Source organism: Neoarius graeffei, chromosome 11, assembly GCF_027579695.1.
Source record: "Neoarius graeffei isolate fNeoGra1 chromosome 11, fNeoGra1.pri, whole genome shotgun sequence".
Lineage (NCBI taxonomy): Eukaryota > Metazoa > Chordata > Actinopteri > Siluriformes > Ariidae > Neoarius > Neoarius graeffei.
Window position 1 is genome coordinate 31,840,431 of NC_083579.1, and position 16,007 is coordinate 31,856,437.

Consider the following 16,007-nt stretch of genomic DNA (forward strand, 5'->3'; position numbering starts at 1 on the left):
GAACTCCTTTCTGATATTGCTCCACTATTTGTCGGCGCAGAATTAGGGGGATTGGTGATCCTCTTCCCATCTTTACTTCTGAGAGCCACTGCCACTCCAAGATGCTCTTTTTATACCCAGTCATGTTAATGACCTATTGCCAGTTGACCTAATGAGTTGCAATTTGGTCCTCCAGCTGCTCCTTTTTTGTACCTTTAACTTTTCCAGCCTCTTATTGCCCCTGTCCCAACTTTTTTGAGATGTGTTGCTGTCATGAAATTTCAAATGAGCCAATATTTGGCATGAAATTTCAAAATGTCTCACTTTCAACATTTGATATGTTGTCTATGTTCTATTGTGAATACAATATCAGTTTTTGAGATTTGTAAATTATTGCATTCCGTTTTTATTTACAATTTGTTCTTTGTCCCAACTTTTTTGGAATCGGGGTTGTACATATCAGGCATTTGATTGACCTCAAGCATAACCTTTGTGTCAAAGAAAGACAACCAAATCTGTTGGAACCGCTATTCGGTCACTAGAACCGAAATGTCACAACATGTTGGTATTTAAGTTTTAAGGCTGGAAATAATGGCAAAGCTCTGCTGTATGTGCAGGGAATTTTGTGTGTGTCTGTGGGGTGGGGTGGGGTCCTCCTTAAATATCTGCAAACTCATCCTGTTATCTCTTTTTTTTTTTTCCCCTCCAGTCCAGTGTTTGTTTAATCACAGCATGTCTATTTTAAGGGACCAAACACCGAGGCAAGAGGACACAGGAGCTTTTGGTTCAAAAGGGAGGGTTTTATTTACCCAAAACGTTAAAGTACACAAAGACCAAAATGAATAAAAAATAGGTCTATAAAGCCCAGCGCACACGGGAGACTTCTTGTCGCAAGCATATTGCGATTTTTGGATGCAAGTTTCCCCTCTCGGGTAGCTGCGTGTGTGCGTTATCTGCGACCAGTGGGCGATTTGGGCAAGGGGATGCAAGTCACGTGGAAATCACGTGACTACTTCGCAGGCGGGGATTGGCTTAGCCTTTGTAGGTGATCGCTTCATTATCGCAAAGACACGCACACATGGCGATATCTCTGTAACAAGTCAGCGACTGGCGATTTTTTTTGTCGCAGAATATCAAGCATGTCGCAAGCAGCAAAAAAATCACCGTCGCAAATATCCGCACACGAAGCAGTTTTTCGCTCGCGTCAAAAAGTTGTACGACCAAGTGACGGAAAATCGCCCATGTGTACCGGGCTTAAAAGAGGTCAACAAAATATAACTTGACTTGAGACACAAACGTCTGACATGAAGTTAACAAAAACTGACCTGACACAATGAAACAAAAGGGAACATATATAGTGGCTTGGCCAGAACAAATAATACAAAATGGATAAACAAAAATAAACACTGACTACAAACGGATACAAAGCAAAACTAACTAAAGCCAAAATCCCCCTCAGGCGTACAGTGAGATGTGGTACGGCCTAATGAGCAGGCTCCAAGATTTAGGTCTCCTCAGCCACGCCTTTTGCACAACCAGGAAGGGACCGCCCTCAATGCTCAAGGTAACTCAGAGAAAACTTAAAGGAGAACTGAAGGCAATTTTTTTATCATCAAAATTCTATTTATCTCAGTTTATTAAACATAGGAATGCATTTTTGATCGCTATTTTGTCACTGCTATAGCAAGTTATGAGTGTTTGAAATACGCTCTGTAATATATCAGTCCATATGTCAAAGCGACGGCCGTAAACGAGATTCCTTGAGACCTGTGCGAGACATCGTAGGACAGAAGTAAAACATACAGTGGAAATCAAAGCAACCAACATCTGCCAACGTTGTCAAAAGACGTGCGCGCCGTCTTTCGAATGCTGATGCAATCAAGCTGGAAGCTTTGTTTGTTTTGATAGCAATCAGGAAAGTTTGAAAAAAGTAGGCGGTGATCATCATTTAAACTCATTTTTGTGCAATACTTCGTTTGGAAAACAGTTTTCAAAATGGCGGCGCTGACTTCATGTTTCGAAATCTCGCACAAGTCTCGTGAAGATCGCGCGGATAAGCGACGCCTGCCGTGGACCAAACGAACTAAATTCAACATGGCTAAAAACCGAATAGGCCGATAAGTATAACATTTAATTGCAATTAGTTGCCAATACGAGTCACGATATAAGGTTACTAAAACCGAAAACGTAATTGAATAACACGTTAATTAAGAACTAAAGCAAGTTTAAAAATGACTTCAGTTCTCCTTTAACCACAGAAACATAATTAGAAACAAACAAACATAGCTTTCGCAACCCAACAGTGTTAAAATGTGTGCACTCCATATAAAACAATGTAAGGTTAAAGCAAATAAACTGTAAATCAAATCCTCAAACCCTTTTAGGAGATGAAGGATCTTTAAGTATGCAAAGAATCCTTGAAAACTTTGAGTGCACCATGAAGGTGTTTGGGATTAGAGACCAGAGCATTGTTGTGATAGGTCAAATAAATAAATGGAAAAGAGTTCAGTACTTCAGTAAAAAGCTGATGGAAGGCTACAACAAGCACATAAATGTAACTCGTCAATCAAAATACCAAGCAAATAAATCCCACGGAGCAGGACTTAAGGCCTAGTCTCACAATACCGATAACTATAACTACAAATATAATGATGACTATAAATAAATCGGTCCCCTGCAGTTGATGTGGTTGGTGCTCACACCAGACCGATAATGATACCTATAGCCCAGGCCTGGGTTTATCCAGATCCGTGAGACTGCTTCTGAAGCGATCTCTCCAGGTCTGGACCTGATCCGATAAAACATCTGACCAATCAGGTAATTGTTTACATGTGACGTTGTCTGAGCACATGCTATTTCTCCCTGGGCATCTGTCTACATCCTTGTTGCATCATGAAGTCGCAGAATACGGATTTACGGAAAATATAATACAAAGCACAGATCTTTTATTCATGGATATGCGATTTTCCATGAAATATCAATCGTAAATAAATGAACATATAAATGCAGGTAAGATATTTTAATTATGAACTTCAGCATTTAATTGTTTTAGACTTCTTAATTTTTTATCTGTGTTGCATCATCCATATGAAATCCGTAATCAATCTGTAATATACTGAAATATCCGTGACCCATCCGTAAATTATTAGCATCCGTGATGCATCTGGATTAAAATCCATAACCGCTCCGTATTTTGTATCCTTTTTTATTATATTTCCGTAGTCTGTGACCTGTCCGTGTTATATCAACCACTGGAGTATGTACATGGGTTGTTTTGAAGTCCATGCTGTACAGTATGACCCGGAATAATCTGCTACTGCTTGGAAAAAAAAAAAACTTCCATGACTATTCCTAAATTGTATGCAGGCAGATTCTACCGTAACTGGATCCATTAACCACTTGCCCACAAAATAAGAAATTTTTCTTGTCCTTTTTTCAGTGAGGTAATATTTTCAAGATTGAAAATATGGTATTTGGTCTTCTAAAACAGCACGTCATTTAAAAATACACTGAGTATATCAATAAAAGATTTTTAAAGAATAAAGTTCTATTTCTTTGACATATCTGACAGACATGACTCCCATTTTAAAAATCACTTTCATTATCCCTGTTGCTATCGTCAGCGAATTTCTGTCACATGACCTGACGATAGACTCGGCCATTATGGATCTTTGGTAGTTATCGTGTGGAAGCAGGCTTTATCATTTTTGGGTGTCAACAGATAGAGTTGAAATAGATTAACAGCGAAGAAACTATTTTGTTCACGAGAGAAGCCCACAGTTATTTTTAAAAAATGCTATCGTCAGTCTGTCAGTCTAATGCACCTGACGATAGCAAAATTCAAGCCCTCACCACGCACATGTTGACTGACGCAAAGAGGAAATTCTACTGCGCATGATTTTTGTGACAGCAGACATTTACTTCCGGGCAAGACTTGAAGTTCTGAGAGCTAGATTTCATCAAATAAATCAAGGTAAGATTTTCAGTCAGCTATCCTGACGATAGAAATTTTTGACGATAGAAACATTGAGAATATATTTGTGCATTCATATTTAAATTTTTCTGGAGGAAAACTATCGTAAGTTGAGATAAATCAGAGCCACTTGCGACCCTTTCAGCCGACAGGCCATTTCAATGTGTTATTTCCCCGCGAAAGTGACCCAGTCGTGTCTATCGTCACTGTTCTGACAAGTATTGTTGATATTTCAATTTTGAAAATAAATTTTATCTTTTTTATTTCAATATTTTATTTTATTATTTGGTTCTAGTGATTAATATTATTACTAAATTTGTCAGATTAATAATGTAAGAAACAGTTTTGTTGCTATTGTCATCTAGAGTGTCTGTCAGAATATGATGGTAGACATTAGTTTGTCTGTCAGATTTTGATGATAGAAACCGATGTGTTTCTATTGTCATTTAGCATGTCTGTCATCTCATCTCATTATCTCTAGCCGCTTTATCCTTCTACAGGGTCGCAGGCAAGCTGGAGCCTATCCCAGCTGACTATGGGCGAAAGGCGGGGTACACCCTGGACAAGTCGCCAGGTCATCGCAGGGCTGACACATAGACACAGACAACCATTCACACTCACATTCACACCTACGGTCAATTTAGAGTCACCAGTTAACCTAACCTGCATGTCTTTGGATTGTGGGGGAAACCGGAGCACCCGGAGGAAACCCACGCGGACACGGGGAGAACATGCAAACTCCACACAGAAAGGCCCTCGCCGGCCACGGGGCTTGAACCCGGACCTTCTTGCTGTGAGGCAACAGCGTTAACCACTACACCACCATGCCACCCCCATGTCTGTCATGTCAGGCTTTTATTAATTAGTTACCAGGACTACTGTCCTAAAATTTACTGTGAATGTCCAAGACCCCAAATGCTCCTAGAAAAACTTAATAGAATGATCAAAATAATCAATTCAGCAATTTAAGGAGAAGGGACTTAACTGGCCTCTGTTATGGTAGAATCTGCCTGCATTTATTTACCTGAGTGGCAGGTATAGTCATAGTTGTAGTTATAGGTATAGTTATAGTTATCGGTGTTGTGGGACCGGGCCCTTATATTGGGGTTGGGTTGCCTTGCATAAATTTTCCATAAGTGGATCTTGAATATTCATGCTTTAAAAAAATGAGCTGTTCGTGCATCATGGGGACTTTTATTTTGTCCTGGCTAGTGGATATCTTAGTTTAAAAAAAAATCAATCCTTGGATGAAAACCAGCAGCCAGAATAGATAAGGCAGTGATCCAGGGAAGAAAGCCATTTCTGACTGAGAGCCCAAGCACACACATGGCTCATGCTTCTCTGTCTCTTTGTTGGTGTTGGAGTTGGGATTAAGAGTAGCTGGAGCTGTTTCAGATTAGGATATGTGTCACGTGGTCTAGTTTAATCTGAACCATCATGCTGTCATGTTATTCACATATATAACTTGGAGCACCTTATTTTAGGCCCTAATTTCCTTTCTTCCGCTTCCTGATCTTTGTCGGGGTAGAGATTTACAGATTAGGAGATAAATTGAACAGAAAATGGAGTCTGTTTTGTAAACCTGGTTACATCACAGCTTCCTGTAGCGTTGTAGTGATGAAACAGGAAATGGAAGATGAAGCATCTTAAGAAATCAGCTTTATTCCATAATGATGTTTGAGTCACTTCTTCAGAAACAGCATGATATGAACAGAACGGACATCTCTTTACTTCAACATAAAAGAAAAACAACGTTTTGTTCTGTCATAGGTGTGAATGAATACCTTTCCTTCCCTCTTCTCCAATTATTTGAGTGCAGAGCCTGATCATGTTCTTCCTGTCTGCTGCTTTCACCAATATCCCTTTAGCGTGTCGTTTGGTTCCTTGGTTCTGAGGTTTCTCGGGGCTGATCTGTGATATGCCTCTTTGTGCGCTACTTGATCAGTCCGTAGCGGTGGTGCCCTGTAGTGATGCCGTCGTACAGGCTGTGTGGATTGTGTACACCATCAGCCAGGAAAGGGACCGTGATCAACTACGCCATTGAAATTCGATCACAGCAACAGTCTCTGGAGGACTCTGCTAACCAGATCTGCTTGTTTGTTTCATTTGTGTCGTTGTGTGTTTCTTTTTTCCAATATAATCTGGGAGGGTGAAGGCTAACAAGAGTTTCTTATAAAACACAAGCAGCACAACATGATAAGACAGCTGAATTCGCACGGCAGAGGGTGACCTGTTCTGATTTAGTGAGTTAATTAACGCCGGTGATTGGTGACACCAAATAACAGAGAGAGAAGAAGATGAAGTATGCCATTCTTCCCGTCCAGAGCAAAAGGACAATCCTATTGACTCGCATCCACAGTTGGATATGGCATTATTGAAATTGTAAACGTTTGATGATGTGTCAAAGTTGAGACAGTCATGGGTTACCATTGTTTTTACACAAAATTGATGTGATGTTTAATTAAGAATCATAATTGTGCCTTAAATCTTGTCATCAGTATGAGAAATTTGAGCGACATTTTGTGTTAGTAGCAAAGTCTCTTAAAACAATATGTTTACATTTACATTGAACAGTTATTCCACGAAATCGAGTCGTGCGTCGCTGATAGCCGATGAGGTGTGTAGCGTCGAATTGGCGATAAGCCATGTACGATGAGATCGAGTGGAATAACTGTTTTATTCTACCCATATTCACTGGATTTTGAGAAACGGAGCATTTATATTTTTATTTTTCGCAAAGTCGATAAATAAAAACTTTATACAAAACGTCCGACAACATAATTTCCGCTTAGAATTTAAACAAACCGGTGAAATGACAGTAGCAATTTGTGTAAAATGCTATAATAAGAATTCTTGAAAAATTATTTAAAAAAAGATACGTTAATGCGGCACGGTGGTGTAGTGGTTAGCGCTGTCGCCTCACAGCAAGAAGGTCCTGGGTTTGAGCCCAGCAGCCGGTGAGGGCCTTTCTGTGTGGAGTTTGCATGTTCTCCCCGTGTCCGCGTGGGTTTCCTCCGGGTGCTCCGGTTTCCCCCACAGTCCAAAGACATGCAGGTTAGGTTAACTGGTGACTCTAAATTGAGCGTAGGTGTGAATGTGAGTGTGAATGGTTGTCTGTGTCTATGTGTCAGCCCTGTGATGACCTGGCGACTTGTCCAGGGTGTACCCCGCCTTTCGCCCGTAGTCAGCTGGGATAGGCTCCAGCTTGCCTGCGACCCTGTAGAACAGGATAAAGCAGCTAGAGATGATGAGATGAGATGTGAATGTGAGTGTGAATGGTTGTCTGTGTCTATGTGTCAGCCCTGTGATGACCTGGTGACTTGTCCAGGGTGTACCCCGCCTTTCGCCCGTAGTCAGCTGAGAGGCTCCAGCTTGCCCGCGACCCTGCACAGGATAAGCGGCTACAGATAATGGATGGATGGATGGATGGATGGATGGATGGATGGATGGATGGATGGATGGATGGATGGATGGATGGATACGTTCAGACCATCAAACACTTTTATTCCATATTTTGTTGCTGCCTTTTTTTTTTTTTGTATTTTTTGGGGTTTTGTTTTCAAGTAGTGTTTTTATTTCATCCTCGGTTGGTTCAGTAACATGCTCCAACATTTTCTTTTTCTCTACTCATGGTATATGAGCTGATAGCCTAGTAGTAGAGTAGCCAATCAGCATGCGTGATTGCTCATATCCAGTGAATGTGGATAGAATAAACTGCTTTAGACCACAGACCATTACTTCACTTCAGTTGGTATTCTTTGGGTCTGTCGTGTATTACTATGATATAAGAATGTCATGATAAGAAAGCAGTGTAGACCTTCTGGTTCAAGTATGTTAAGGTGTTGTTAGGCTTGGAGTCCAATGTCCATGGAAGATCTTTTCATAGTTCATTTCATTTCAACGAACAAACCTGACTTTAGGAGACTTTAGTTTGTACCTTCTTTTAATACAATACACATTTTGTGAGTAAGCTTCATCTGTACTGTTAAACATCACCATATTTTCCATCATTGCTGAAAAAGAGTATCCCCACACATACTGAGAAGTCATTTCATCAAGACAAAACATTGTAAATATTTTCAATTATTACTTATTTTAATGCTCCTGTCCTGAGAACAGATGCTGGTGAGCACTTTCCCCCAGAGCCGTGTTTGGCATAAAGACCCTCTTGCAAACCTTCTGGTTTAAACAGCGTCCTGTGCTCCTGGATGCTGCAGGGACTCTTCATCCGTCTCTGTGGGTTCCAACATTGTGTCTTGGCTCTGGGCGAGAGCAGAGATCAGGCCTCTGTCAGTCAGGTTCACTACATCCAGAACAAGGAATTGGTCCCATGTACAAGACCATTAAAGAAATCTTAACCTAATCTCTGTCTATCACATGTGCACCATATGGGGTGAGTATCTCTGAGCTGAATTTCAACTCAAGAAAAACTATTCGATAGTCAATCCATTATCCGTAACTGCTTATCCTGTGCAGGGTCGTGGGCAAGCTGGAGCCTATCCCAGCTGACTATGGGCGAGAGGCGGGGTACACCCTGGACAAGTCGCCAGGTCATCGCAGGACTGACACATAGAGACAAACAACCATTCACACCTACGGTCAATTTAGAGCCACCAATTAGCCTAACCTGCACCCGGAGGAAACCCACACAGGCACGGGGAGAACATGCAAACTCCACACAGAAAGGCCCTTGTCGGCTGCTGAGCTCGAACCCAGAACCTTCTTGCTGTGAGGTGACAGTGCTAACCACTACACCACCGTGCCGTCCTTCGATAATCAATGACTGTTTCAAATATATAACAGTTTAATGATAATTCTAACCTACAAACATTACTCTTTAATGATAAAGGTGTTCGAAAGTTTTATCAGACCTGTTGTTCTTGGGTTTTAACCAACTTTCCACCATCAGAACCAAAATGCACCAGTAACATAAACCAAACGACAAATTCTACAGATGTAGAGCTTCATTTATCAAATGATAAATTCAATAAAGTCATAGCCCTGCGCCTAGACCTCCATTGTAATCAAGTTGTTCCAGGAGAACGTAAGTTCTCTTGTTGCCTTGTTGGAACATAATGGCCATTACATTCAACTTCAGGGATTATTAATAAAATATTAGTTATCGATTTTAAAAAAAAGTGAAAAAGAAAGAGAAAATGTCACTGTTAATATTATTGAGAAGTTCACAGTCTCCAAAGAGGTTCTTTAAGGGTTCCTTAATTAGTAAGTAAGGGTTCTTAGTCTCTTGAAAGGGTTCCTCTGTTATTGGATTTAACATAAATCCTGTCACGGTTTTCCAAGAGGAACAGCCAATGAACCATGAAAGATTTAGTATAATATGACTATTATAGGGTCATTATCTTGATTATTTACATATTTGGAGATTGTGAACTTCTCATTAACATTAAAAGTGATATTTCATGGTTTTTTTTTCTACCTTTTTAAATCTAGAGCTTGAAGTTATCCACCATTATCTGCATATGGCGAGAAACCAATGAAATGACATAAGACACATACAACCAGTCAATATATGATTCAAAACCACCAAATTTGAGTTGGCTCATTGTTCCTTGTCATATTAAAATGCTATTAAACCATCACACTTGAATTTACGAGGGCAAGATGTGATTGATTGCAGTCTTGTGGCTTTTGTACCTGACCGTTGATGCATTAATAGAAAGGAAATGCATTATTGACAGTGTGAATAACAGCACAATCCAAATACCAATAAGAAGCTATACACTATAGAAGTGTTTGTTTAATGAATGATGAGTGTTGTACACTTTCCAGACAGTGAGTCATTCTGAAATGTACATTTTGTTTGCTTTGAGAAAAAAAAAAAAATCAGTATATGGCCGCTTTAATGTATGAGGACAGATATTAGGTACAGTACAGTCAGAGATACTGTGAATAGAGACTGGTTAAAATAAAAAGAGACAGCTCAATATGCCTGTATTATGTAAGCCCCACCCCTTAGAAAAAAAGAGCCAATCGACTTGTTACCAGAAAACCATATTCTTGCATATGCACAGATATGGGGTGGTTTGCCCTGTTTGTAATGAAGAAATATGAAGAAACATAATAACAGAACACCATGCCCACAGCAAAGTGCGGTGCTGGTAGCATCATGTTAAAAATTACTCCTAGACTCTGGATTTAAACTTGTGCAGTTTTTTACTACACTACCAGCCAGTCACATTCTGCCTCTGGTTGTTATTTAAAGGTAGACTGCCTTCAGATTTTTCAAGCGTCAGTCATAAAAAGAATTTTCCTCGACACCCAATTATTTTTGTTTAGTGGACCAAAAGCTACTGAATTCGAATCACAGACTTCCAATTTTATTAGGTTTTTTTTTTTAAATAGAACAATTAATGAATTTAGGGCCACGTGGCCCTAAATTCTCCACTATTATTTCCTGCTTCACCATGACCCAATTCAAGATACTACGTCATGCATCACGTAGTGGGCTTTCCCCGTTCGCGCAAGGCATTGTGGGATACAAATTTGAAACAGGAGAGAAAAATGGAGGACGTGAGTGTGCGAATGAAACGTGAAAGACCAACTACAGTAACGGAAGGCGAGAAGAAAAGACGTTATGTTGCGAAGGAAAGGAAACGCAGGACCAAACTAATAACTATCGGCGCTCAGCGAGCACCTCGGTGTGATCAGCTGTTCGTTTAGCGACAGAATGATGTAACAGTCAGTGCACGGTCAAGGTAAACCTGTAGATTGCAGTAATGCAACACTGGATGCCAGCTGCCGTAAAACCCAAAAGAAGAAGAAGAAGGCAAACCTGCGCATGTGCACACAGACTTCCTCTCTGCTTGACTGCGCGAAGTGAGCGATTTCATGCACGTTATTTGCTCGGGAGTCCCCTCAAATTAAATAACTTCCCAGCCACAGAATAGCCTGATAATTTGTGAGATATCACAGAAATAAGCATACATCACAATGACCAAATTTCAGAGGGAACTAAATTTCACCGATTTTATGAAATCGAAAGGCCGTCTAGTTTTAATGCTGAAGTTAGATGACGAGTATAAAGCATATTTTCTCATTACGTAAGTCTAAAAAAATGAACATGTGAATTGAATTTCAAATATTTCCATCAAAATCTCTATAATAGGATGGGATACATGATTTTTTTTTTCCTCCAGCAAAAATTTCTGCGAGCACAGACATAGGTTACTGATGTCGAGAGCCAGAACAGCTAATCTTCACTGTCACAGTTTTCAGCCACTTAGCTTCTCAGTTGCCTGCGAAATAAGCTCCTCCGTTTTTTTCCTGCGACTCTTCTTCACTCTTCACTGTGGGTATTTCATGGCACATGGGGAAGTGGTGTAGTGAGAGTTTCCCACAGCCTGTTTAAAGCTGATACACCACCACACACTGACCAAAAATACTTCAGCCTGATATTTTAGCTCAGGCTTATTTAGCATTATGCACAGGAGATCATGCGAAATAGGCTCAATTATTGACCTCGTTGGATGCGGTGGAAGTCAGGCTCTGTTTTCATTCAGACGCAAGGCTAATTTTTTGCTAATTTGTTAGTTTTGCTCGCATCTGGTCGCCTTTTTTACACTATTTATGTCACCCTTCTTCAACATGAACAGAAAACAACATCCATAATAAAGACTGTCTCATAAGTAACGAATAAATACTATGGGCCAGATTTACTTAGCAGTTCAAGTTAGCGTGAGGTCACAATCCAAAGAATGTGCTGATAGGAGTGGCCAGTTATGAGGGTGATCTACCAATAATGCATAAATTAATGAACACAGACACAGTTTGTTTGTTTAAAGATTTTTTGGAAGGGCTTTTTTCACCTTTATTGGATAGGACAGTGTAGAGACAGGAAATGAGCTGGAGAGAGAGACGGGGAGGGATCGGGAAATGACCTCGGGTCGGAATCGAACCCGGGTCCCCGGATTCATGGTATGGCGCCTTAGTCGACTGAGCCGCGGCGCCCCCGAACACAGACACAGTTAGTTGATTTTTAATAATGACCAACCTGGTCTGCCAAGAGAAGTGCAAATTAGCGCAGGGTCGCAAACAGGTACACAATAAAGTGCCTTTACAAACAATATGATCTGATAACATCTTCCTCTGGCAAATAAATAAACATGAGTAGAGAAAATTACAGTGTCTTGCAAAAGTATTCATCCCCCTTTGTGTTTTGTCCTGTTTTGTCGCATTACAAGCTAGAATTAAAGTGGATTTTTGAAGGGTTAGCACCATTTGATTTACGCAACATGCCTACCACTTTAAAGGTGCAAATTGTTGTTTTATTGTGACACAAACAATAATTAAGATGAGAAAAACATCTGGAGTGTGCACAGGTATTCACCCCCCAAAGTTAATACTGTGTAGAGCCATCTTTTGCAGGAATTACAGCTGCAAGTCTGTTGAGGTATGTCTCTATTAGCTCTATTAGCACACCTAGCCACTGGGACTTTTTGCCCAGTCCTCAAGGTAAAACTGCTCCAACTCCTTCAAGTTAGATGGGTTGTGTTGATGTACAACAATCTTCAAGTTATACCACAGATTCTCAATTGGATTGAGGTCTGGGCTTTGATTAGGCCATTCCAAGACATTTAAATGTTTCCCTTTAAACCATTCCAGTGTAGCTTTAGCAGTATGTTTAGGGTCATTGTCCTTCTGGAACGTGAACCTTTGTCCCAGTCTCAAACCTCTGGCCGACTCAAACAGGTTTTCCTCCAGAATTGCCCTGTATTTAGTGCCATCCATCTTTCCTTCAGTCCTGACCAGCTTTCCTGTCCCTGCAGATGAACAGTATCCCCACAGCATGATGCTGCCACCACCATGCTTCACTGTAGGAATGGTGTTCTCAGGGTGTTGGGTTTGCACAACACATAGCGTTTCCCATGATGGCCAAAAAGATCAAGTTTAGTCTCATTTGACCAGAGAATCTCCTTCCATGTGTTTGGGGAGTCTGCCGCATGCTGCTGGGCAAACTCCAAACGTGTTTTCTTAAGCAATGGCTTTTTTCTGGCCCTCTTCCATAAAGCCCCACTCTGTGGAGTGTATGGTTTAAAGTGGTCCTATGGACAGATACTCCCATCAACGCTATGGATCTTTGCAGCTCCTTCAGTGTTATCTTTGGCGTCTTTGTTGCATCTCTGTTTAATACCCTCCTTGCCCGGTCTGTGAGTTTTGGTGGGTGGCCTTCTGTTGTCACATTTATAGTGGTACCATATTCTTTCCATTTTGCTATAATGGATTTAATGGTGCTCCCTGGGATATTCAAAGTTTGGGATATTTTTTATAACCCAACCCTGATCTATACTTCTCCACAACTTTGTCTCTGACCTGTTTGGAGTGCTGCTTGGTTTTTGTGTTGCTTATTTAGTAGTGTTGCAGAGTCTGGGTCCTTCCAGAACAGGTTGATTTATACAGACACCATGTGACACTTTGATTGCACACAGGTGGATCTTAATCAACTAATTATTTGACTTATGAAGTGAACTGGTTGGACCAGCTCTTATTTCGGGGTTTCATACGAAAGGGGGTGAATACCTATGCACACTCCAGATTTTTGTTTTTTCATCTTAATTATTGCTTGTGTCACAATAAAACAACAATTTGCACCTTTAACGATTTAGGCATGTTGTGTAAATCAAATGGTGCTAACCCTCCAAAAATCCACTTTAATTCTAGCTTGTAATGCAACAAAACAGGACAAACACCAAGGGGGATGAATACTTTTGCAAGACACTGTATCTCCTTCCTGCGACTACCTCATAGAAGTACCATGTTGAAGTACATCGTGCTCCGCAGGACGTTCCATGCAGTGTGACTTTTGCAAGCACAAATATTATACTGTATTGAAGAGAAAAAAAGATTAGCTAATCTGAGAAGACAAAAATCTCTTCTGTGCACACTCAGTCTCTGGCTGCGCTTGACAGACACATGCAGACTCGCGCACAGTGTCTCTTGCACTCTCTCAACATCTCAATGTCAAGTGCAAAATGAAGACGTTTTTTTCATCATTAACTAATGGCGCAATTAGCAGTAAATTGATTACCACAAACTTTAGTCAGTCATATTGTGTGATTCACTTTAATAATCTCCTCCCCAAATTGTGTGTTCTGACAGGGAACCTCTTATAAATACATATACATTGAGGTCAGCTGCAAAAATAACTGCATCCATGCCTTTCCATCACTAACGTTAATAAATCCTGACATTCGTGTTTTTTTTTTTTAATATTTTTTTGGGCTTTTTCACCTTTTTTCATTGGATAGGACAGTGTAGAGACAGGAAATGAGTGGGAGAGAGATGGGGAGGGATCGGGAAATGACCTCGGGTCGGAATAGAACCCAGGTCCCCGGGTTTATGGTATGGCGCCTTATCCACCTGAGCCACGATGCCCCAGACATTCGTGTTTTTTAACGCCAAAAGAGGGTCATTAGTAAATTTGGCCCGATGTGTCACGCTATTATAGGAAAATAACAAGTCATGAAGTGGTATGAGGAAGCCAATTCATCGTTATCACCCTTGATTTTGATTACTGAAAGTTGATTATTTTCCAATAACAGTATATCCCAAGGTGTGTTCTGTTCCTCTTGTATGATAGCAATTTGCCAGTGATTAAAGTTTTTTATTTATTACAAAACAATCTTTACATTTTTCTGTGTATAGTTCATTCAGTGTTGTGGAACATATGTGAAAAAGTTGCTTCCTGTTCTCTCTCTCTCTCTCTCTAAGTTAATGTCAGAGAGAAACCTAACAGTGTAAACTCCTCTATCCTGAAAATGTCCAAAAACTTAAAGTTCCAGCTTCACCTCTGACTATTACAAAGCACTAACACTGGAGACTCCTTCCGCACATATTAATCCATAAATGACATCATCAACGATTGCAGACTTTCTAAATCCATTTATATGCAGCATCTGCCGTACAGGTCCCTGTGAATGAGTTGTTACTATAAAATTATTCCTGACCACGTTAATATAAACTGCTGCTGTTATAAAAAATGAATCAATGCCAATCAAAATCCTGAACTCATCTTGTTAAATAGCACACTCAGATTATTACCATCATAGAGGCAAGAAATTAGAGAATGTAAACTGTGTGTGTGTGTGTGTATGTGTGTGTGTGTTTGTGTGCGTGCATCGCAGGATGTGGAGATCCGCATGAACGCGGCGCGGTACCTCCCTCAGATCAGTGAGCTGCTGAACCGAGTTCCTCGGCAGATGCTGCTGTTGCTGAAGACCAACGACCTCTTGAGGGGCATCGAGACGGTGCTCCAGACCCGTGCCAGCTCCAGTTCCTTCATCAGCATGAGCCGCTGCTGCACACGGGCACTCGCCAGGTAAAAAACACACACACACACAGTGTCCTCACGAAAAGAAATGCTTTTCTCTCTGCTTTTCAATCTGGAAAGAATTCCAGATTTTCTCAGTAAGAAGTAACGTACAGTGTTTGCTCTGCACTCTTGTCTATTTTTGATGATGGCGTGACGGCAGACGTTTTGACTGATTACAAACTGAACTGGGGCGGCATGGTGGTGTAGTGGTTAGCACTGTTGGCTCACAGCAAGAAGGTCCGGGTTCGAGCCCCGTGGCCGGCGAGGGCCTTTCTGTGCAGAGTTTGCATGTTCTCCCCGTGTCCGCGTGGGTTTCCTCCGGGTGCTCCGGTTTCCCCCACAGTCCAAAGACATGCAGGTTAGGTTAACTGGTGACTCTAAATTGACCGTAGGTGTGAATGTGAGTGTGAATGGTTGTCTGTGTCTATGTGTCAGCCCTGTGATGACCTGGCGACTTGTCCAGGGTGTACCCCGCCTTTCGCCCGTAGTCAGCTGGGATAGGCTCCAGCTTGCCTGCGACCCTGTAGAACAGGATAAAGTGGCTAGAGATAATGAATGAGACAAACTGAACTGATCAGACTTACGTCCGCTTCATTACAGCATGTAGCTTCAAAACAACCCTAACTATCGAGTGAGCTTTTAGCAATTTCTAGCCAGACTGACTGCCATTTTTTTACATAATCTTTTCAGACAGATGCCTAAATAATAACATTTTCACATTGTTTT

The 16,007-nt window shown here is 40.9% G+C and overlaps 1 protein-coding gene across 4 annotated transcripts in view; it reads left to right on the plus strand.

The window, feature by feature from the left end:
- adck1 (aarF domain containing kinase 1) overlaps positions 1-16,007 on the plus strand; it is a 418,902-nt gene that overhangs the window by 388,563 nt on the left and 14,332 nt on the right. For all 4 annotated transcript variants that reach the window (XM_060932941.1, XM_060932943.1, XM_060932940.1 and 1 more), the window contains one exon: positions 15,094-15,287. In XM_060932941.1, coding sequence (XP_060788924.1) covers positions 15,094-15,287 — 194 coding nt within the window. The remainder of the gene's footprint in view (positions 1-15,093; positions 15,288-16,007) is intronic.